This window comes from Dendrobates tinctorius, unplaced genomic scaffold (genome assembly GCF_039654945.1).
Source record: "Dendrobates tinctorius isolate UK_male_01 unplaced genomic scaffold, ASM3965494v1 ptg000177l, whole genome shotgun sequence".
Classification (NCBI taxonomy): domain Eukaryota; kingdom Metazoa; phylum Chordata; class Amphibia; order Anura; family Dendrobatidae; genus Dendrobates; species Dendrobates tinctorius.
Genome location: NW_027361844.1, coordinates 4,937,352 through 4,961,263, shown reverse-complemented (window position 1 = coordinate 4,961,263; position 23,912 = coordinate 4,937,352). Strand labels below are relative to the sequence as shown.

General features: G+C 44.9%; 1 protein-coding gene across 5 annotated transcripts in view; it reads left to right on the top strand.

The window, feature by feature from the left end:
- The window catches only part of TRAK2 (trafficking kinesin protein 2), a 93,852-nt gene that overhangs the window by 39,936 nt on the left and 30,004 nt on the right, over window positions 1-23,912 (top strand). For all 5 annotated transcript variants that reach the window (XM_073551493.1, XM_073551495.1, XM_073551494.1 and 2 more), the window contains 7 exons: window positions 6,972-7,050; window positions 9,039-9,169; window positions 9,647-9,721; window positions 16,942-17,079; window positions 17,159-17,238; window positions 18,535-18,738; window positions 19,784-20,070. In XM_073551493.1, the coding sequence (XP_073407594.1) occupies window positions 6,972-7,050; window positions 9,039-9,169; window positions 9,647-9,721; window positions 16,942-17,079; window positions 17,159-17,238; window positions 18,535-18,738; window positions 19,784-20,070 (994 nt within the window). The remainder of the gene's footprint in view (window positions 1-6,971; window positions 7,051-9,038; window positions 9,170-9,646; window positions 9,722-16,941; window positions 17,080-17,158; window positions 17,239-18,534; window positions 18,739-19,783; window positions 20,071-23,912) is intronic.

Below are 23,912 nucleotides of genomic sequence, written 5' to 3'. Positions count from 1 at the left end.
GCCCATTAGAATCTCTGCATGATTGTCTTTATGTCTTTATTTTGTGTGTCTGTCAATTGAAAACAAAGCAGCTTGAAGGTTAAAGGGGTTGTCCACCTCAAGGAAAAAAATTTTTGTGCTTGAATTCATGTACTTGGGACTAAAATAAATTTTTGCACTTAAGTTTTATTAAAAATATTGCACCATTTAGCTCTTTCAAGCACTTTGTTCCTCTTCACATTCAAATTTCTTTTGGTCTGTGATCATAAATCAGCTGAGAAGAGCTAAAGGAAAGCCCAAAAAAAAGTTGCACTCTCCTGTTTCACCATCATATGGGCTCCAGCAATACCCGGTGCATGACAGACTATAGAAGGTAAACTGCAAAGTTTTGATGAAACCCAATAAATATTCATTTTACCTACACAGCAAGTTTCTCCATTGCATTACAAGAATCCTATTTTAAGTTAATGACAAGGTGGTACTACACCCCGGTCCGCCTCTCGCATATAAGCCCAGACAACTCCCCTATGTGTTGGAGGGAATGCAGACAACGTGGCACTCTCCTTCACATCTTATGGGACTGCCCCAAAATAAAAACCCTATGGGCACAAGCCTCTGACTTCATTAACCTTATATATGATAGCAAATTTACGCTCATCCCATAGATGGCCCTCCTTTCATTGGAAATGGAGAACATAAAGCCAAATGTCAGACCCATTATAATTCACATATTCCTGGTAATTAAGCAGTCAATTGCTTTCCATTGGAAAAACCCAACCCCTCCCAACTTAACAGATGTCACGGAAAGGATCAACCTATATAAAACATATGAGCGAAAAATTTGCAATTGCTAGTAACTATTTCGGTAAGTTAGCTAAAAAATGGGGAAAAATGGTTAGAACTATACCCTAACTAATTGGTATCTTACAGATGTTCAGGTCAACCGCTATTTCTCCTTCGCCTCATTGGGGGACACAGATACTTTGGGTGTATGCTTCTGCCGCTAGGAGGCTGACACGAAGTGAAAAAAAGAGGTTAGTTCCTCCTCCGCCGTATACCCCCTCGCCCCTATTGCGGGCGGAAATAATTTTTTTGCTTAGTGTCCATGGAGGCACACGTCTGTTTTTTTTCTCCAGACTTTATTCGTCTTTTTCCCATGAAGATGTGACAGGGGTAACGGATCCTATTGAAAGGGTCCGATTTCCCCAAACCAACAACGGGCGAGCACGTGAGAGTGTCGCCACCACGTATCCTCTCCCGCAACGTGGGACACAATGCCGGACTTAGCCCTGACCACCCCTAGATTTTGAAACCATGAGCTGTACAGAGGCACAAGACTAGTCCGTGCGGCCCCCACTGCTCCACCAATGCTCAGACTGCGGTGCTGCAAGTTGGCGGACGGTCCCTCTCCTCACCCCCCCCCCCCCCCCCGACGGGGTTAGATGGAGCTAGGGTGCCTGCACCGTCCTATTTTTTATCAAAGACCCCCTCACATGCCTGCGCTGCAGGCGGAAGAGGATCATCGGAGGAGAGGGTCTGGGAGGGCTCCTGGAAGAATTCGGGCTGGTGCCCACAGCGTCAGGATCCATCAGGCGGGAGCCTGGGACGGGAACAACGCACCGGTCAGTAGCGCCATTTTTCTGGTACCGCGCCCCCCCCCCCCCCCTGGTCAGGTAGGGGAAAGATTGAGACCAGAAGTCCCGCCCCCGGGGGCCGCGCGTCACTTCCACTCGCCCCGCACTGGGTGGCGGTGGAAATTGAGGCCCTGGCTTCGGAGCGCAGCTAGGCCGCAGAGCGGAAGTACCTCCCCTGGACCGTTTTTTACAGGGCGCGCGCCGCAGATGGCGTGCGATTTAAAGGAAGGTCCAGGTCGGGGGGGGGGGGGCGCAGGCTGTGGTAAGTGCTGCCCGACAGGCCACGCTACAGGGAAAAATCGAGGTGCTACCTCCTCCCCATATCCTCAGCAGCGGACAGATACAGCATGTCCGAGAAGGCTAAGACGCACACGTTCTTTTACGCTGCATGCATCTCTTGTCGGGCTGCATTTCCACGGGCGCAGAGCAAGCGTTTATGCGAAGCCTGCGAATCCGAACGCGCCCAGGAGCCCTCCCCTGCGACCGACCAATGTGTCAAATCCCCCGGAGTGGGCCCGATCACTGTCACAGTTCATGGCGTCGCTTACGAAAGCATTAGTCCCTTCAAGCCCCAGATAAGGGCAGGGACTGTGGCTCGCCGTCTTTAGAGGGAACCTCCACCTCTCTAGAGCCTCCGGCCAGCAGGGGCCGCTCTCACTCCAGGCAGACCCGGAGGAAACGAATCCACACGGTGTCGCTCAGTCCATTCGGTGCCTTGGCATCCGTAAGCTCTGCTTCTCGCTCCCCGTCACCAGTGGTTGATAGCCAGCAGACCTCAGATTGCGACTCAGATGAACCCCCTGACCTGGACACTCCAGGGTCACGTGAAACGGCTGGGGAGCCGTGTTTCACCACCACACAACCCAGGAACGGTGGTCGCCACAGGAGGCACGCCTCCCGATCAATTTATTGGAGATACGAGTAATTCGGCTGGCACTGCAGAAGTTTCGTCACTTTCTAGCAGGCCGCCCTGTCCGAATTCAATCAGACAACTCCACGGCGGTGGCTTACATAAATCATCAAGGGGGAACCCGCAGCAGAGCAACCATGCGCGAGGTAGGGCATGGTCTTCGGTGGGCCGAAGCAAACCACTCGGTGATTTCGGCAGTTCACATCCCGGGCGTGGGAAACCTGGGGAGCAGACTTTCTCAGCCCGGAGGGTCTTGCGTCCGGAGAGTGGTCCCTACATCCCGGAGTCTTCCAGCTGATTTGTCAGCTGTGGAGAACACCGGTTGTGGACCCTGATGGCTTCCAGAGTGAACGCCAAGGTGCCCACATATGTCGCTCGGGCCAGGGACCCGCAGGCAATTTCGGTGGGTGCGTTGGTTCTGCCATGGAACCAGTTTCGCCTCCCATATCTATTTCCCCCGCTGCCACTACTTCCGAGAGTCGTCAAGAAGATCGAGACGGAAGGAGGGCCGGCAATTCTGCTGGCCCCCGGATTGGCCCCGTCGAGCGTGGTACGCAGATCTATTGCTGCTACTCATCGACGTCCCTTGGCGCCTACCAGAGCGCCCGGATCTGCTTTCTCAAGGGCCGATTTGCCACCCGAACTCAGGGGCCCTGTGTTTGACGGCATGGCCGTTGAATCTCGGATTCTAACCCAGGCGGGGTTCGGGAGCAAGGTGGTCGCTACAATGATTAGTGCACGGAAGCCTGCTTCAGCACGAATTTACCACCACACCTGGAAGGTGTTCTTCGCTTGGTGTCGAGGCCGCGGTGTTTCTCCGCTGAGATTCTCGATCCCCAACATCTTGGCTTTTCTCCAGTCGGGCCTAGACTCGGGCCTGGCCCCAAGTTCCCTCAGGAGACAAATATCGGCCTTATCCGTCCGTTCCAGCGCAGAATTGCTACCAATCTGCAGGTGAAGACTTTCATCCAGGGAGTCTCCCCACTTGGTACCTCCCTATAAGGCGCCTATGGACGCTTGGGACCTTAACCTGGTCCTAAGTGTTCTGCAGGAAGCTCCATTTGAACCGCTTCAGGATATCTCCTTGAGGTACCTTTCCTGGAAGGTGGTGTTCCTGGTAGCGATAACCTCAATCAGGCGGGTCTCTGAGATGGCAGTGCTATCTTGTCGAGCCCTGTTTCTGACCTTTCATAAAGACAAGGTGGTTCTTAGACCAGCTCCTCCTTTTTTGCCCAAAGTCGTTTACTCGTTTCACATTAATTAGGATATTGTCTTGCCCTCTTTTTGTCCAGCACCGGTACACCGTGTGGAAAAGGCCCTTCATACGTTGGACCGGTGAGAGCACTCAGGAGGTACGTGTCACGGACGGCACCCTTTCGTCAGGCAGACGCGCTGTTCGTGCTCCCTGAAGTTCGCAAGATGGGACTCGCTGCCTCAAAATTGACCATAGCCAGATTGATTCATTTGGCTATTCAGGAATCCTACCACATCAGAGGCGCGCCGGTTCCAGCAGGGATCAGAGCACACTCTACTCGTGCAGTGGGCGCCTCTTGGGCGCTTCGGCACCAGGCTTCAACGGAACAGGTTTGCAAGGCAGCAACCTGGTCCAGCCTGCATACATTTACCAAACATTACAATGTCCATACTCAGGCTTCATCGGATGCGAGCCTGGGTAGAAGGATTCTCCAAGCAGCAGTGGCACACCTTTAGACAGGAGGTGCATGTAGCTTGGATCGGTGAGTCAACTTCCCACCCAGGGACTGCTTTAGGACGTCCCACAGTCCTGTGTCCCCCAATGAGGCGAAGGAGAAACATAGATTTTTGTGATAACTCACCGTAAAATCCTTTTCTCCGAGACGCTCATTGGGGGACACAGCACCCACCCTATTAGCCAGTTGGCCCTTGTTTTGTTTAAATTTATATGCATTTACTAATTTGATATAAGGGTGGTGTTTTTGGACATATTGTACCTGTATTAAGACTGATTTTGTTGTCCTACTGCTTTGGCACCGAACTGATTTTCACCCGCAATAGGGGCGAGGGTGTATATGGCGGAGGAGGAGCTAACCTCTTTTTTTCACTTAGTGTCAGCCTCCTAGCGGCAGAAGCATACACCCACAGTATCTGTGTCCCCCAATGAGCGTTTTGGAGAAAAGGATTTTACGGTGAGTTATCAAAAAAATCCATGTTTTCTTTTTTTTTGTTATGTAACAATGGAGTGTACATTTACCCTTTTATATACATTAATGCAAGAACCTGCTGGGACCTTGTAGTCCTCCTTTTTGCTTGTTTGTTGTTACCCTCCCCTTCCACCTTCCAATCCCCTCCCCTCCCCCGCCATGTCTCTGTTAAAATTCAAATAATAAAAAATATTGGAAAAGAAACCCAATAAATACAAATAATTTTTAGCCAAAAAAAAACATGCATTTAAGAAATAGAATGATTCCCATATGGTGGACAACCTCTTTTTAAATATATGCAGTCATTTTTGTATTCAGTTCTTATGCAAACCTGTGTGTACTAGCTGGTTGCATCTGTTGCTCCATGGTCACAGACTGCAAAGACATATGTGTAGTTTGCTCCTGTAGTCTCTTGCGTTATTCCCCTGCTTCTTGCTATCCCTACCCTTAGCACCATAGGTCTTTATTCGTCACAGTGCAGTTTTGTTCACACCCTGCACTTTCTACATTTGAGAGGTGTCTGACACACTGTCTAAAACTCTGAAAGGAGGGAGGGAGAGAATCTAGTATGCTTCCCTGGGAATGACCACTAGATTCAGGACTTGCAGATCTACAAGCAGGTATGCCAAAGCTACAGTCAATAAAATAATAAGCAGCAACAAAGAAATCAGAAACCATAAAATACATCTAAAAATAAGAATTCAAATACTTTTTTTTTTTTTTTTTTTTTAATTGTGCATTCTTTAAAAGTATTTTCAAAGGTTGATAGGAAAAGTCTGCAGTCACTGAATGACTGCTGTATCCTGGCAGTGTGCATTGTACACTCCGTGTCACGATTCTCCTATATTCCCCGTACTCTGATGTGATCACAAGTATGATTGCTGTATCCTGGCAGTGTGCATTGTACACACAGTGTCACGATTCTCCTATATTTCCCATTCCCATACTGTGACGTGATCACAAGTATGACTGCCGTATCCTGGCAGTGTGCATTGTACACACAGTGTCACGATTCTCCTATATTCCCCGTACTTTTACGTGATCACAAGTATTACTGCTGTATCCTGGCAGTGTGCATTGTACACACAGTGTCACGATTCTCCTATATTTCCCATACTGTGACGTGATCACAAGTATGACTGCTGTATCCTGGCAGTGTGCATTGTACACACAGTGTCACGATTCTCCTATATTCCCCATACTGTGATGTGATCACAAGTATGACTACTGTATCCTGGCAGTGTGCATTGTACACACAGTGTCACAGTTCTCCTATATTCCCCGTACTTTTACGTGATCACAAGTATTACTGCTGTATCCTGGCAGTGTGCATTGTACACACAGTGTCACGGTTCTTCTATATTCCCTGTCCTGTGACGTGATCACAAGTATGACTGCAGTATCCTGGCAGTGTACATTGTACATACAGTGTCACGATTCTCCTATATTCCCTGTACTGTGATGTGATCACAAGTATGACTGCTGCATCTTGGCAGTGTACATTGTACACACAGTGTCACGATTCTCCTATATTCCCCATACTGTGATGTGATCACAAGTATGATTGCTGTATCCTGGCAGTGTGCATTGTACACAGTCACGATTCTCCTATATTCCCCGTACTGTGACGTGATCACAAGTATGATTGCTGTATCCTGGCAGTGTGCATTGTACACACTGTCACGATTCTATATTCCCTGTGTTGTGACGTGATCACAAGTATGACTGCTGTATCCTGGCAGTGTGCATTGTACACAGTCACAATTCTCCTATATTCCCTGTACTGTGACGTGATCACAAGTATGACTGCTGTATCCTGGCAGTGTGCATTGTACACACTGTCTTGATTCTCCTATGTTCCCTGTACTGTGACGTGATCACAAGTATGCGATTCACATAGTGACTGCTGACTATTCTTGTTAGCCTGGAAAACTCCTCTTATAGTTTTTGTGAAGGAATACTTTCCAATTATCTGATCTCCGGCCTGTCATGGAGCTTTGCCGCAGCACGCTGGGCAATACAGTAGTTGAGGCAGCCATCTAACACCCGGCAAACAAACCTTGTGTGAAGGTTATATCTGGCAGTGGAGAGACAACACTGCATCTCGGCGGAGAAGAATCATGGAGATCCAATGCTACTTACTAGAACCTATGAATGAATATTGCTGGGCCTGACCTGTGCTGTATATACACTGTGTATCATGTATATATGTATACACGTTCACATTCACTCAAGCAATTACATATGTCTTTGCCTCTTTTACTTTAGGCCTGTCATCTAACAACAGAGACCATATCATATGAAGAAAAAGAGCAGCAATTGGTCATCGACTGTGTAAAAGAAATCAGTAAGTGTTTTATAAAGCAGCATTACAATCAGTGGTGACTCCAAGGTTGTACGTTTGGCAATGTAGAAAATGTGGTTTAATTACAGAAAAATGTATTTGCCCCCATTACATGTCACACTGCTCCAGCGCTGTTTCTCTGGTGCTGCTCCCTGATGGTCCTTGTTTACTCAACTACCGCAGTGATGTAAATCTCTGCACATTACCTCTAATCACTAGCCTCAGCGTCCACATGCCAAGCCAGTAGACCAGTGATTGAATGCAGTGGTCATGTGTGTAGACGGGTATCTCAGCGCCTCAACCAAGTTTAAAAAAAAAATAAAGGGCCTGCGGGAAGCAGTGGAGTAAAGCAGAACACCAGAGCAAAGTATTTTTTTTTATTTTATCACATTGCCTACCTTTGGTCGAAGTTTGATATCGCAAATGTATCCAGATTAGTTTACTTTCCAGTAAGCATGTTTCTGATCGATAGGAGTCATATTATAATAATTAATGATTGCAATTTGACGAGTCACATGCTCACAAATCCATAAAAATAAAAATAAAACTTGGTTGGCATCTTATGTCTTGGTTATTGGGGAGAGGTTCATAATGCTGTGATTACTCAGACTCTAATCAGAAGAAACACTGTTCTCTCATGCCTAAGTGATGACAGAGAAATAAAGGGAGATAAATTAAAAGGATCATACAGTGTACGTGAAAATGAAATAACTTGCATTGCAATGTACAACTGATTTAAAAAAAAAGTAGCCACTATTAATTGTTGTAGAAAATGAACATATGCCACATTACGCAAGAACAAACAAAAATTTGATTTTTTTTTTTTTTTTGTTGCTTTAAAGGGAAACTGTTAGTAGAAGATCAACCTCTTCCCCACACACAAATAAATTTTAAAAAAATACAGTAAATATAGGCTATGTGCACACGTTGCGGATTTTGATGCTGATCCACAGCATTTTTGGATGCACGGAATTGCATCAAATCCGCAGTGTAGTGCACAGCCCATGTTAATCAATGGTAAAAACAGTTACCATTTTCATTACTATGCAAATGAGACTGAGGCTTTAGTGCTTTGGGCATTACTGAGCACTTCCTGAGCCTCTACCTGCCAAGATTGTTTGCCCACCCAGCAACGGTCTCTTTAGCATTATTGATAGCTCACGATCTGTCTGACATCTGGCAGCAGTCAAGTAAATGCTACTCAAAAGTTGAGGGCGCAGTCATACGGCCGTATAAATCAAGCTGAGATTAGAACGCAGTGCACAGAATGGTCAGTGGCTCTCTACACCCGAGCGTAACAGCTTCATGTATTTCTATGCAGCTGATTTTTTAAGAGACCACTATTTCATTTTTCAGCTCAATGCCCCCTTTTAACCTGAAGCTTAATTGCAGGGTGCCGATGGGCTGCTTTGGCAAACAGAAGCTTTATACTGGCCTCTGGTTCTTCTGTAGGCCAAAGCCTTTTTAAATACTGCGATACTTTTTAAATACTGTTTGCCAAGGGAGCTTCTTCAAGTATTTCTTCAAAATACACTTTTCATCAGATATGACCCATGGATGAAGCATTTCTGGCGAAACAAGTCTCTGGTATAGATGGTCCTCTGATGTATTTGAAATCACTCTTCGTAACCCATTTATGTATGTAGGATGGGTTTAGCTTGTATACATAGTGTGTGTGTACACCTATAGCACCATCTGGCTTTTTATATGCCGTTGTTTTGTTATGGCTTTACTGACTAATATAATTTATGTCCTCCATTTGTTTATTTTTTTTTTTTCTGGTTTTAGTGATTTACTGTGAATTATGGTCATATGTTATTGTCTTGTCTAATGGGTATCCAGATTTTTTTTTTTTTTTTAATCTGTTGTGATTTCCATAATTTTATAAATATATACTGATATGTTGATAGCATTAAACTAACCATATGCATAATTATTAATAGCAATATGTATAGCAACAAATTCTCAAGTTTTGAAAAATTGCTTTTTAGGGGAATCCAATGCCCATATCAGTCAACTGACTGATGAGCTGTCAAGTAAGTCTGAGGAGATCGTACGGTACCAGGAGGAGATCTCCACTGTGCTGTCACAGATCGTGGACCTCCAGCACAAGCTGAGGGAGGTATGTATCTGCACCTGCCAGTTTCTGAGTGATTATGCAGAATGTGTATCCTGTTCTTAGTTGTTTTTACATTTTCTTCTTATGCCTGAGCTGCAGCTTTGCTCTATTAACCACATTCAGAAATCTGCTTTTCAGTAGGCAGCCACATGGGCCAACTGCTTAATTCTCCTTAACTCTTAACAGTTAACTTTTTAATTTGAGTGTAATGTTGTAATTTAGGTATTGCAATAGATCTGTATAGAATGTAAGTCCGCAAGGACAGGGTTCCCTCCCCTCTGTACTAGTCTGTCATTGTAAATTTGTTTACTGTTAACGACATCTATAACTTTGTATGTAACCCCCCTTCTTATGTACAGCACCATGGAATTAATGACGCTATATAAATAAATAAGTATAGAACGCCAAACAAAGATTAGTTAAAAAATGTGCTTATGTTTTATAAACCTGATTAGAAAACGCATATTTTGTTTTCAACAGAGTGCAATAGAGAAAGAGGAGTTCAGAATTCATTTGCAGGCATCTAAAGAAGCCCAGAGGCAGCTGACTGCGGAGGTAAGAGGGTCTCAATGTGTTCAGAGTATACACTTGGGTCTACGCGTCTAACCCCTTAGTGCATATGGCCGCACCTGTATGTCCGTGCTGGGGTCTGCAAGTGTGAACAGGGCTCAAGAGTCGAGCTTCCTCCACACACTGTGGATATCGGCTGTGTTACTTTGCCAATTTAGTTACCGTATATACTGAAGTATAAGCCGACCCGAGTATAAGCCAAGGCACCGAATTTTGCCACAAAATACTGGGTAAACTTATTGACTCGAGTATAAGCCGGGTGTCCATTGTCCCCTCATCCCTGTTCTTGTATATATGGCTCCCCGGTCCCTGTGCTTGTATGCATGGCTCCCCGTTCCCTGTCCTTGTATGCATGGATCCTTTTCCCCTATCATTGTATGCATGGCTCCCCGGTCCCTGTCCTGGTTATGCATGGATCCCCCCCTACCGTCCTTGTATGCATGGCTCCTTATTCCCTATCCTTGTATGCATGGTGCCCTGGTCCCTGCCCTGGTATGCATGGCGCCCTGGTCCCTGCCCTGGTATGCATGGCTCCTCCCTTCCATCCTTGTATGCATGGCTCCTTATCCCCTATCCTTGTATGCACTGTACCTGTTAAAAAAATAATAATTCCTACTCACCTTCCTGTACACCTTCGCAGTATCTCATTCCGGCGCCAGCAGCTACTGCGGCCGAGCGATCACGTGGCTCCGCTCATTAAGGTAATAAATATTCACTCCACGCCTATGGGAGTGGAGAGGCGTGCATATTCATTACCTTAATGAACTGGGCCACGTGATCTCTCGGCAGGAAATGCTGCTGGCGCCGAAACGAACGTGATGCTGTGAGGGCGCGCAGGAAGGTGAATAGGATGTGTGCTGGAAGTCGGCGGCTGTAACTGTACGCGCTATAAGAGAAATTAATATTCATTTCACTTTAACAGCGGCACAGGCTTTAGCCACAGCCGCGGGCTCCTGTGACCTGCTGCTCTGCCGCTCCTCCTTCCCCATTGGCTTTCTGAGACAGTGACTCATGTATGAGCCGAGGTGGGCTTTTTCAGCACGAAAAAATGTGCTGAATAAACTCTGCTTATACACGAGTATATACGGTAATTGCAAACACTGGATTGCATCATATCGATGTTATAGCGGGGTAACATTGTGATACTATTGTAGCCGGGGCCTGCTATCTTGGCACTTGCCAGATACTGAGCTTCATAGGATACCATGACTTGCTCTATACACTGCAATACTTTTGGCACATCAGGGGCTCTCCAAACGCAACATGGCGATTTCAATACCAGACACTTCTGCGTTGAAAAATTCAAACGGCGCTCCTTCCATTGCGAGCTCTGCCGTGCGCCCAAAAAGTGGTTTACCCCCCCTATATGGGGTATCTGCGTATTCAGGAGAAATTGCACAACAAATTGTGGTTCATTTTCTCTTTTAACACTTGTGAAAATAAAAATAATTGGTTCTGAAGTAAATTTTTTGCAAAAAAAAAAGTTAAATGTTAATTTTTTCCTTCCACATTGCTTCAATTCCTGTGAAGCACGTAAAGGGTTAATAAACTTCTTGAATGTGGTTTTGAGCTCCTTGAGGGGTGCAGTTTTTAGATGAAAACCTCAAAAAGATGAAGAAAATCCTCCAAAAAATACAGATACAAACCAGACAGGCCTAAATGCATCTGCACTAATGCAGGGTGCAGCGGACCCAAGTAAAATGGCAGCTGCACAGGTGCATAAATACCAAATGAAACAGCCAGCCTACAATCAGGGATTGGCCGTGTGGTACACCAGTGCAGAAGAAATAATCCGCATGGGGCAGTGTTCACACAGGGAATGCAGGGCTTCTGGCTCACAACCTCTTAGTAACACCATATAGGGGGGCTGCCCAGTGCCAACTAGAATGCATCCCGTGTGAACAGAGGCCACAAGTTTGCAGAACCATTTGGGCCCAACTGCACCCTGAAAGAAATATAAAAAAAATGCACAAAAAACATGTTTTCATGTTAGAGTAGGACTGGCAAGTGTAAGGAACTTTGACGCAGTTTGCCAGCTTCCAGATTAAGGCCTTAATGTCAACCAATACCTTACATATATTGCTATGTTTGTTGTGCACTTTTTATATTTCTTTCAGGGTGCAGTTGGTCCCAAATGGTTCTGCAAACTTGTGGCCTCTGTTCACACGGGATGCATTCTAGTTGGCACTGGGCAGCCCCCCTATATGGTGTTACGAAGAGGTTGTGAGCCAGAAGCCCTGTATTCCTTGTGTGAACACTGCCACATGCGAATTATTTCTTCTGCACTGGTGTTCCACACGGCCAATCCCTGATTGTAGGCTGGCTGTTTCATTTGGTATTTATGCACCTGTGCAGCTGCCATTTTACTTGGGTCTGCTGCACCCTGCATTAGTGCAGATGCATTTAGGGCCCAGTTTTTAGAATGGTGTCACTTTTGGGTATTTTTTGTCATATACACCCCTCAAAATTACTATAAATATGATGTGGTCCGTAAAAAAAAAAAAAAATGGTTTTGTAAATTTTGTTGTAAAAATGTGAAATCGCTGGTCATCTTTTAACCCTTATAATTTCCTAACAAAACATATTTTGCTTGCAAAATTGTGCTGATGTAAAGTAGACATGTGGGAAATGTTATTTAATAAGAAATTTGTGTGACATATCTCTGATTTAAGGGCATAAAAATTTAAAGTTTGGAAATTGCAAAATTTTCAATTTTTTTTTCCATATTTCCGTTTTTTTTCATAACTAAACACAAGTCATATAGAAGAAATTTCACCACTAACATGAAGTAAAATATGTCACAAAAAAACAGTCTCAGAATTAGTGGGATCCGTTAAAGCGTTCTAGAGTTATAACCTCATAAAGTGACAGTGGTTAGAATTGTAAAAATTGGCCCTGTCATTAAGCTGCAAAATGGTTCTGTCACTAAGGGGTTAATAAAATACAATAAAAATCGATCAAAACATGTATATGCCCGCCAGAGTGAGCACATCAGCTCAACGCACAAAAAACAAGCCCTCACACAACTACGTAAAAATAAAAATGTTACCAGTCTCAGGAAATAGTGACACAAACCAAATCATTTATTCTTTTCACAATGGTCTGATTTTTTTTTTTTTTTACTTTGTAAATTTAACCCCTTTCTGCCATTGGATGTACTATCCCATCCATGTGCCCTGGGACTTAATGTCCATGGACAGGATAGAATGTCATAGCAATCAGCGGCTCTCACGGGGGAAGCGCCGCTGTTCGCGGCCGGGTGTCAGCTGATTATCACAGCTGACACCCAGGCACTATGTGTCAGGGGCAGTCACGGACCGCTCCCGGCACGTTAATCCCTGGCACACTGCAATCAAACATGATCGCAGTGTACCGGGGATTTAGAGAAGCATCAGCAGGGTGGGGTCTCCCTCTGTGCTTCCCTGGAACCCCCAGCGCAGCGCGATATTCTGCGCTGCTCTGGGGGCCTCCTTCCCTGCAGGTCCCCGGATCCAATATGGCCGTGGGGGCCTGCAGGGAGGCGGCCTCCTCAGTGCCTGCCTGCAGGGAGGCGGCCTCCTCAGTGCCTGCCTGCAGGGAGGTGGCCTCCTCAGTGCCTGCCTGCAGGGAGGTGGCCTCCTCAGTGCCTGCCTGCAGGGAGGCGGCCTCCTCAGTGCCTGCCTGCAGGGAGGCGGCCTCCTCAGTGCCTGCCTGCAGGGAGGCGGCCTCCTCAGTGCCTGCCTGCAGGGAGGCGGCCTCCTCAGTGCCTGCCTGCAGGGAGGCGGCCTCCTCAGTGCCTGCCTGCAGGGAGGCGGCCTCCTCAGTGCCTGCCTGCAGGGAGGCGGCCTCCTCAGTGCCTGCCTGCAGGGAGGCGGCCTCCTCAGTGCCTGCCTGCAGGGAGGCGGCCTCCTCAGTGCCTGCCTGCAGGGAGGCGGCCTCCTCAGTGCCTGCCTGCAGGGAGGCGGCCTCCTCAGTGCCTGCAGAGTGCAGGCATAAGGAAGCCTTGTGCAGCGCCTGTCAGATCGCTGATCTGACACGCGCAGGCTTGAGGAAGCCTGCTGCAGTGCCTGTGTCAGATCGCTGATCTGTCACAGCGCTGTGTGACGTGTCAGATCAGCGATCTGACACATGACAGTGATGTCCCTCCTGGGACAGTGTAATAAAGTAAAAAAAGAAAAGTGTAAAAAAATTGATAAACAAATCGCTAAATAAATAATAAAAAATCCCTAATAAATTCATTTTTTGGAAATAAAAAAAATAGTACACATATTTAATATCGCCGCGTCCGTAACGACCCGCCCTATAAAATTGTCCCATTAACCTTTTTAGCGAACCCCTTAAAAGATAAAAAACAAAGCAAAAAACAATGCTTTATTATCATACCGCCTAACAAAAAGTGCAATAACGCAATCAAAAAGGCGGATATAAATAACCATGGTACCGCTGAAAACGTCATCTTTTCCCGCAAAAAACGAGCTGCCATACAGCGTCATCATCGAAAAAATAAAAAAATTATAGCTCGCGGAATAAAGCGATGCAAAAATAATTTTTTTTAATATAAAATTGTTTTCATTGCATGAAAGCGCCAAAACATAAAAAAGGCATAAATGAGGTATCACTGTAACCGTACTGACCCGAAGAATTAAACCGCTTTATCAATTTTACCACACGCGGAACGGTGTAAATGCACCCCCCAAAAGAAATTCATGAAATGCTTGTTTTTGTTCATTCTGCGTTCCCAAAAATCGGAATAAAAAGCGATCAAAAAATGTCACGTGCCCGAAAAGGTTACCAAGAAAAACGTCAACTCGTCCCGCAAAAAATAAGATCTCACATGACTGTGGGTCAAAATATGGAAAAATTATAGCTCTCAAAATGTGGTGATGCAAAAATATTGTTGAATCTATTTTTATTGCAAAAACAAATAGGCAAATGTAACATACAAGACATCAAACATTATACACCCAGCTGTACAGGATCGCAGTATAAACAATCTCGTATAAAATCGACACATCTTCTGTGACAAGAGCTCGCAACGTCTCAGTGGGGCGAATGTTGGTTTATATTTATATGCACTACCATCTACCAGAATCAGACCAAAAAAAAGGGCACTATAGGTTGGGAGACTCGGCTACATAAACATTCATTATACATTGCTTACTTATGTGTAATAGAACAAGCTGAAGAGTTGTCATTCCTCCCCAAATATCATCTGGTACCTTAGTAGTATAGATGGACCATGGCAAGCACACAAGAGTTGCAAACATACGTAGCGACATCCTTACATGTAACAGCAAAGGTGTATTTCAGAAGAAGAAAAAAGAAAAGAGAAAAAAAAGGGGGGGGGGACTGACACCAGTCCTCCGAGCCGACCTCTAAGAAGCCTCCTCAATCAGCTGAGATAGTCCGGTAGTTTCCTTGAACAAGATCCACGGTTGCTACACGCAAATCAAGCGAGTGTTGTCCTCTTCCATTTCAGCCATCAGTTCTTCCATACGGAAGATCGGAAGATGTCTGCGAATTCCGACACCCATTCCGCCATAGTTGGCGGTATTGCCGTGCGCCAGTGGCGTGGAATTATCATGCGTGCCGTAGTGACACAAAACCGGAAAAGGCTCAGTTTCTAAGTGGATATAGGACCCGGGAGGATCGAGAGGGTGGCAATTTGCGGGGAGGGGGGAACACAATCCCCAGAAATTTTATGATAAGCCGAGAACACCTTCCAGAAGGGTCGTCTAGCGGGGCACTGCCGCCAGATATGAAATAGTGTGCCTTTCTCGGTTCTACACCGCCAACAGGTGTCGTCTACCGACGGGAAAATAGACTTTAGTCTGACGGGGGACGGATACCATCTGGTCAGTATCTTAAAATTTTTCTCCTGTGCGCCCCCAGCCGGAGACATTTTGTGTGTGAAAAGGTAAGCTTTGTCAAGGTCCTCAGCAGAAAATTTACATCCCATCTCCTCTTCCCATGCCCGGATGTAACTCGGGATTGTTTCCGAGTCCCCACCGTGGAATTCCTTATATAAAAGAGAAATCAAATGAGAGGGAGGGACCTGCTGCTGTAGTAAATTTTCCAGTCGTGTCATGGAGGGGCGAGAAGTGCGGTCACCCATGTGTCCCCGGATAAACTACCTCAACTGATTGTATTCCATCCAGGAGAGCGTCCTAGTGGGAAACTTCCCGTAGGGTCTCCAAAGGTGGAATATCGCCTCCCACCAGAACCTGACCCAGGCGTAAGTCAGTACTGATATGCCAACCCAAGAATACTATATAACACCAGCTTGAAAAATAATTTTAAAATTTGAATTGTTGGCCTACTGAAGTGTATCTTCAGTAAATGCACTCAATACTTGGTCGGGGCTCCTTTTGCATCAATTACTGCATCAATGCAGCGTGGCATGGAGGTGATCAGCCTGTGGCACTGATGAGGTATTATGGAAGCCCAGGTTGCTTTGATAGCAGCCTTCACCTTGTCTGCATTATTGGGTCTGTACAGATGTATGTAAACTGCCGCTGTCCGGTCCGCTGGGCGGGGCTTATTCACCTGCTCCCCCCATCCCTGTCTTGCTCTACGCATTTTTTCTTGTGTAGAGCAAGGCAGGGAGGGGGGAGCAGGTGAATAAGCCCCGCCCAGCGGACCGGACAGCGGCAGTTTACATACATCTGAACCGATATAAAAAAGGTATTTATACATGAAAGGTGCGGGGTCAGGGGGAAGCAAAAGTACTAAGGGAATCCTTATGTGACACACAATTGAATGATATCATTATATGATATCTCAAAAAAGGGCTGACAGATTCCCTTTAAAATATTGATGACCTATCTATTGGATAACTTATCAATTTCAGATCATGGGGGTCAAACTTTAGCAGCAGCCACATTTTGAACATTGTGCGAAGCCAGGACACTGCATTTCTTTAGTGTACATTCGAGAGTGCTGCATTTTAACTTCTATTCAAAGTGCATGCAGTTTTAGTGGAAAAAATATAACTTTTTTTTTTTTTTTTTAAGCTAGTCATAAATCATTTATACATAATTATGCAATATCTGATGAGGCACTGTTTTTTTTAAGAGGAAAGAATATGGAAGCTCTGGTTGGTTGTGTTTTTATTTTTTTTCCCCGTCTATTGAGAATATATTTAACAAGGACTCTATCTGGCTATCTGCTTCCTCTATTTAATGTGTCCACTAAATTTTTTTATTTTTTTATTTTTTTTCTTAAAGCTCCATGATTTACAAGATCGCAATGCAGAATGTGAAGGGATGCTGCAGGAAGCTCAGGATGAATTAAAAATGTTACGTTGTAAAGCCAGCCCCTCAGCACTTCTCAGGCGGCCTCAGTCCTGCAGTGTCTTCCCTGTGGTAAGTAAGGTATAATATTGAACAAGGAATAAACACATTTATGGACGGATGTAGAAAATTCATGTTTATATCTATATAGGATTCCCTGGCAGCGGAGATTGAGGGCACTATGAGACGAGAGCTGAGCTTGGAAGAAGAGTCAAGTTTCGGTGAACGAAAGTAAGATCATCTTCAATTATTTGTCTTTAATTTAATGGTACAGTGAAACCTTTAAAGCCCCGTGTCTGCATACCACCAGTTTGTTCATAGTAAGAAATAGGTGATTAAAGGGTTTGTCCACTGCCCAAACATTCTTTTTTCAATTGCTATATTCCCGAGTATAAAATAACAGCCTATACTCTCCTCCAGTGCCAGCACAGGTTCAGTGATGACAGCACTGGGTCTCTTGGGGCTTGTGTGACATTGTTGCTGAAGTTTTCACTTCCTGCATATGTCAGTTACAACCTAAGAAAGGGAGTGTCACGATGTGACTTGGCCCTGTGTGACGCGACCCGACGATCAGTCGGTTACTAAAACAACCAAGACAGACAAGGGGACACAATTACAATGGTGGGCCCTGCAAATAGGGAATGGGGAAATGGACACCTCCTGCACTCTCCTAAGGAAGTGCCCTGAACACTCCTCACATTCCCTATACAGGTTCTTTCCACCTGTCGCCGACCAGGATTCCTCAGTCCCTCACTTGCCCTGCACCTATCCCTTACTAGGGAACTGGCACGTGCGAACACTGGTCCCACCGCTGTACTAATAAAACACCAGGGAAAATAACAGAAAGGGAAAATAACACTTAGCTTGCTCTGCAGTCATTCACAGGACCGGAAAGTAAGGCACCCGAACACCGTTTCCAGCAGGATAACCACTGCTCCAGATCTGCTGCAAACGGCACTGCTCAAGATAGCTACTCTCTTCAGCACAGTTGGCTTCCAAAAGACCAGTATTACCAACAGTGATCTGGAGACCTTTTATAGGAAGGAGGGGCGGTGGTTACCACCTGCTGGCTAATTAAACATGTAGTAACACCTGCGGCCATCAGGGGGGGGAAACCCAGCAGCCGACCAACTACAGTTGCAGTAACACCAGCGGCGGCAAAAACTGACATTAATCCCCAATGGCTTGAAAGGAAAAAGGGTTATATATGAGGATCCAGATCTGACATCGATCCAAAAATGGATCATGACCGTGAGTGTGAAGCTACCGCTTATTGGCTGCGGGGTTCACTTAGCATAATAACGTCACGTGAGCCCTGGGAGACCAAGCCTCGATGTAGCTTGAACGACATCAGCGCCAGTGGTGAGTATAGGCTGTGGTTATTTGGGATAATGTAGCAATTGAGAAGGTGTTGTCCCTGTAGTGGACAAACCCCCTTAATTCTATACTGATGAAGTCCAGGGAGCTAGAACCTTCAATGAACATTAGAATGTGTTCCGCCAACAAATCCTTTTCTTCTCTTTTTAGAAATCATCCAAAGCGTGTATTTGATACTGTCAAAGTAGCCAATGAACTTCGCAGCCGATCATCTTCCATGCCGTTGGCAATACCTGGGTCGAATCGGTCTGGCGTGGTGATGACTGCTCTTCCTTTTGAATCAGGAGCAAAAAACGAACAGAAGAAAACTATTATTTGCTCAGTCGAAGAAGATGTGAAGGAAAAAGATTTCAAGTAAGTGACACGTAGCTACAGATGTTTTGCTCTAATCTAATCTTGGCACAATCAGGGGACTGGTATACTCATCAATATGCGGATTTCGATGATGAAGTGTTCATACAGTATAGTATACAGGAAGTCACAATCTGCTTTGCAGAATAAAGGGACCATGAGGGGCAGAAATGGACAGCAGATGGCCCCTTTGCAGTACGTGTGTCTTGGCTCCCCTTCGTCATGACCCACCCATGTATACACATGCTCATTTACATGAATTAGACAGAAGTATAAAAGCACACACATTCCATACACATTACACACATACCAGTACATAGTAAAAGCTTAGAAACCATGAAATGTTTGTGATGCACTTTTTATTTTGTTTCAATCACCTGCATAATCATTCGATTTGCATTAGCTCTTGCTATGAGTTTAATAAAGACTATGAAATAACTACATCTTTATCATCTATGTATTGTTATCTTCTAATCCAAGATGGAACCCAGGAATGACTCACCCCTCAATATCCTGCATTAGAAACATTACATTTGTGGTGCATTGCAAGTAGCATATGTATTGCTAAAGATATTCCTCGTTGGCAAACAAAAAAAAAAGGCCCCAATGATCTCTGTTTTTGAGGGTATTTTTTGCTTGAATTTTTGCTGTAGTGATTCATACAAAATGTTGGACCATTTTGCTTATGCAATGTCTATATATAGCAGTACATGGCAGCTGCAGAATGCGTTAACGGTGAATTTGTCAGCCAGCTCGTCCAGATGACTGGGTCTGTAGCTCTACTTTTCTCTTCTGAAGGCTCTTCCAAGCTAATTTAAGAAATGGTTGCGTTGATGCAGGTGTCAAAAGAGCCTTGCACGATTCCTTTATTTACAAACTTACCTGGAATTCTTCACTTTAGATAAGATACTTCTTTACTTTATGGTATTGTGGTTAAAGATGTTTTAATATCTACAAATGCCCAAGTTAGGCTTCTTATAATGGACATTCTCATTATTTCTCTGTATCAGAAGAACTGACATAATTTGTGAATTATCTTCTTTTTCAGGGGACTAGCCAAGTCTGAAGTCCTAGATGATAATTTACAAACTGCACTGCACAGACTGCACCTTCGGCGCCAAAACTTCCTAAGTGAGAAGCAGTTCTTCAGGGACGAGTGTGAGCGCAAACTAAAGCGTCTAGAGGATGAGCGAGACCATAGTGGCGGCAGCACACCAACAGAGAGTGTCATGTCTCTGGCAACACACTTCTCAGATTGTACAGACAGCTCTACAACCTCTAGTTCACTGCGCAGTCTGCTACCGGAGAAGTTACAGATTGTTAAGCCTCTTGAAGGTAGGCGGTGAAGGAGGTTTTATATCTGTATGTTTAGAGTTCACCTTGATTACACTAAGTTGTTGATAATGCCAAAACTTTGCATAAATCCAGTAATAAAAGGAAAGTTATGATGTATTATCTTAAGGCTATGTGCACACGTAACGGAACTCTCGCGGAAATTACCGCGAGAATTCCGGAATTCCATTCCGCGGGAAAATCGCATTTTAAATTCCCGCGATTTTCCCGCGGAAAAACTAGCATTTTGCAAGCGTAATTAGCTTGCAAAATGCTAGCGTTTTCCAAGCGATCTGTAGCATCGCTTGGAGAACTGATTGACAGGTTGGTCACACTCGTCAAACACAGTTTTTGACGTGTGACCAACTTTTTACTACTGAGGCCGCCTATGCAGCATCAGTAGTAAAAGATAGAATGTAAAAAAAAAAATAAAAAATGGTGTTATTCTTACCTTCCGACGTCCCGCGCATCCGTTCCCAGTAATCCTTTGCGAAAATGCCCACGATGGCGTCCGTTCTCGCGGGATCGCGACGTCTCGCAGTAATTCGCAATGACGTCGCGCGAATGACCGCGAGACTTCGCGATCCCGCGAGAACGGACGTCATCGCGGGCATTTTCGCAAAGGACTACTGGGACCGGGAGCGTAGAGAGAGGCGGGAAGACTGCGCGGGACATCGGAAGGTAAGAATAACAATATTTTTTATTTTAAATTCTATTTTTTACAGGGATATGGTACCCAGAGCCCGGAGGACAGTCTCCTCCTCCGGGCCGTGGGTACCATCCGCAATTGTTCTGCTTACTTTCCGCATGTTGTGCACAGCCACATGCTGGAAGTAAGCGGAACAATACATTCCTATGGGTGCGGGATCGCCGCGATTCCGCAAAATAATGAGCATGCTGCGTTTTTTACCGCAAAGCGATTCCGCCGAGGTAAAAACCGCAGCATTAGCACAGCATTGTGGAATCCCATAGGAATGCATGGGATGCTTATTTTTCGCGGCAAAATCGCGCGGTTAAAACTGCCGCGGAAACGCGAAAAAAACGCCACGCGTGAACTCAGCCTCAGTACTCAAATTCGTCTTAGCCAAAGAAAGACTGACAATCAGCTCAAGAACTCATCAGATTACAGGTCTTATTATAGTATTTTAATAGGGGAGGAGGAGGTAGTAGTATTTCGCCCAGTAAAGACAGGCTGCAAGTTTAATCAGGTTATTCATGTCAGTTTAGTGATGGATTCACAACTACAATGCTCAGTACTGCTGTATGTTATCCTCAATGTTGCTGCCTCTGTTTGCTATACTGATAAAGAAGAGCAGGAATCCATGCTAAGTATTGAAAACATCAGCTAGTTTCCACCCACTGGCTCAGAGACTACCTTAAATTGGACATAGAGCCTGCAGAAAGGAAAACTACTGACAATTATTCATCATGTACGCACATGACGGCTTATTTTCCAAACTTAGCTAAAATGACAGGTATACTTTAAGTAAATAACAAATAGCCAGATAGTACAGTTTCTGGTGGGCTATATTCCTATCATAATTAGGTCCAGAAATAATCGAACAGTGACCGAATCTTCGTGATTTGGGCTCTTCATGACACTCTTGTGTGTTTAATTTTAAATAAAAAAAAAAAAAATCCAAACAACTGAGATGCAGTTGAAGTGTAGACTTTCAGATTTAATTACAAGGGTTGAACCAAAAATCAAAAAACACTTCGGAATTGCAACCATTTTTCTACAAAACCTCCTCATTTCAGGGGCTCAAAGCAATTGGACAAATTAATTTGACCCTAAATAAAATGTTATTTTGTAATACTTTGTAAAGAATTCTTTGCAGGCAATGACTGTCTGAAGTTTGGAAGCCATGGACATCACCAAATGCTAGGATTCTTCCTTTGTGATGCTTTGCCAACTTTTACTGCAGCTGTGTTCATTTGTTGCTTGTTTGTGGGTCTCTGTCTTTTAAGCATGTGAAGTGCATGTTTGATGGGCGTGAGATCTGGTGATTGACTCGGCCATTGCAGAATATTCCATTTCTTTGCCTTAAACTCCTAGGTTTATTTCACAGTATGTTGTGTGCCATTGTCCATCTGTTCTGTGAAGTGCCTTCCAATCAGCCTTGTTGGATTTGGTTGAATGTGAGCAGAAAGCTGTACACTTGAGAATTAATACGGCTGCTTCTTTCTTCAGTCACTTCATCAATAAGCACTAGTGACCCAGCACCATTGGAAGCCATGCATGCCCATGCCATTATACTGGCTCCACCATGTTTTATAGAGGTTCTGGAGTGCACTGAATCATGAGCCATTCCAAGCCTTCTCCATACTTTATTCTTCCCATTATTTTGATACAGCTTGATCTCGGTTTCATCTGTGTAAAGCATGCTTTTCCAGAACTGGGCTTTTTTCTTTAGATGTTTTTTGGCAAAGTCCAATCTGAGCTTTTTATCTTTAAGGCCTCTTTCACACTTCAGTTTTTTGCATCAGTCAAAATCCGCCAAAAGGACGGATGGCGGATCCGTTTCAGTACTGATGACAACGGATGCCACCCGTCCGTTTTTTTTGATGGATCCGACAAATGAAGAATTTTAAAGGAATCGCAGCCGAGAGAGAGAGAGAATTTTTTTTTTTTTGTCCGGCAACCAGAAAGAATTTCGGGTTAAATGAGTGTCTGGAGGATCCGCCAGAGAAAAAAACGTTTCAAGCTCCGTTTTGAAATCTTTGAGGATGGTGATGGACAGCAACTTTTGGCAGATCCGCAAAAAAAACGGACGGCAATCCGTCACAATCCGCCAATAATGGAAGTCAATGGTGAAAAATACGGATCCTCAAAAGAAAATTGTGGATCCGTTTTTTTCAAAACCTGGCGGATTGTGACTGATTGTAAAAAACTGAAGTGTGAAAGAGGCCTAAGGCTGATTAATGGTTTGCACCTGTATTTGTGCTCATTAAGGCTGTGTGCACACGCTGCGGATTCCGCTGCGTTTCCGCAGCGGCTTTGGCCGCTGCGGACACGCAGCAGTTTTAGCTGCGGTGTACAGTACCATTCATTTGAATGGGGAAAAAAAAACGCTGTGCCGACGCTGCGGAAAAAACCGCGCGGATTTGCTGCGGTTTTGAATCCGCAGAAAGAATTGCATGTCAATTCTTTCTGCGGAAACCGCTGCGGGTTCCTTATCTCCACCATTGTGGAGATAGTGAATCCGCAGGACCAAACCGCAGGCAAAACCGCAGATAATCCGCAGGTCTTTGGACCTGCGGATTATCTGCGGTTTTTGCAAAATCCGTGCGGATTAATCCGCAGCGGATTCCGCAGCGTGTGCACGTACCCTTAGTCTTCCCTTTATGGCAGACATAGGTACTGAAACACAGACTTCCTGGAGAGTGTTCTTCACTTGGGCGGAGATGTGAAAGGGTCTTTCTTCTACTTGGAAAGGATTCTTCACTATTTTTGCAGAATGTACCAAATTGTTGATTTGTCCACTCTTTACATTTGTTATCTCTCTGATGGATTTATTCTTGTTTTTCGGCCTAATGATGGTCTTTTTCTCTTCCATTGAGAGCACCTTTGACCACATATTGTGGGTTCACAGCAACAGCTTCCAAATGCAAATGCCACACCTGGATCATCTCCACACCTTTTAGCTACTTAACCCCTTTGAGAGGAAGCCCTTTTCGTTTTTTGCATTTCTGTTTTTCGCACCCCTTCTTCCCAGAGCCATAACTTTATTTTTCCGCCAATATGACCATGTGAGGGCTTGTTTTTGTGGGACAAGTTGGACTTCTGAACAACACCATTGGTTTTACCATATCGGGTACTCAAAAATGGGAAAAAAAATTCCAAG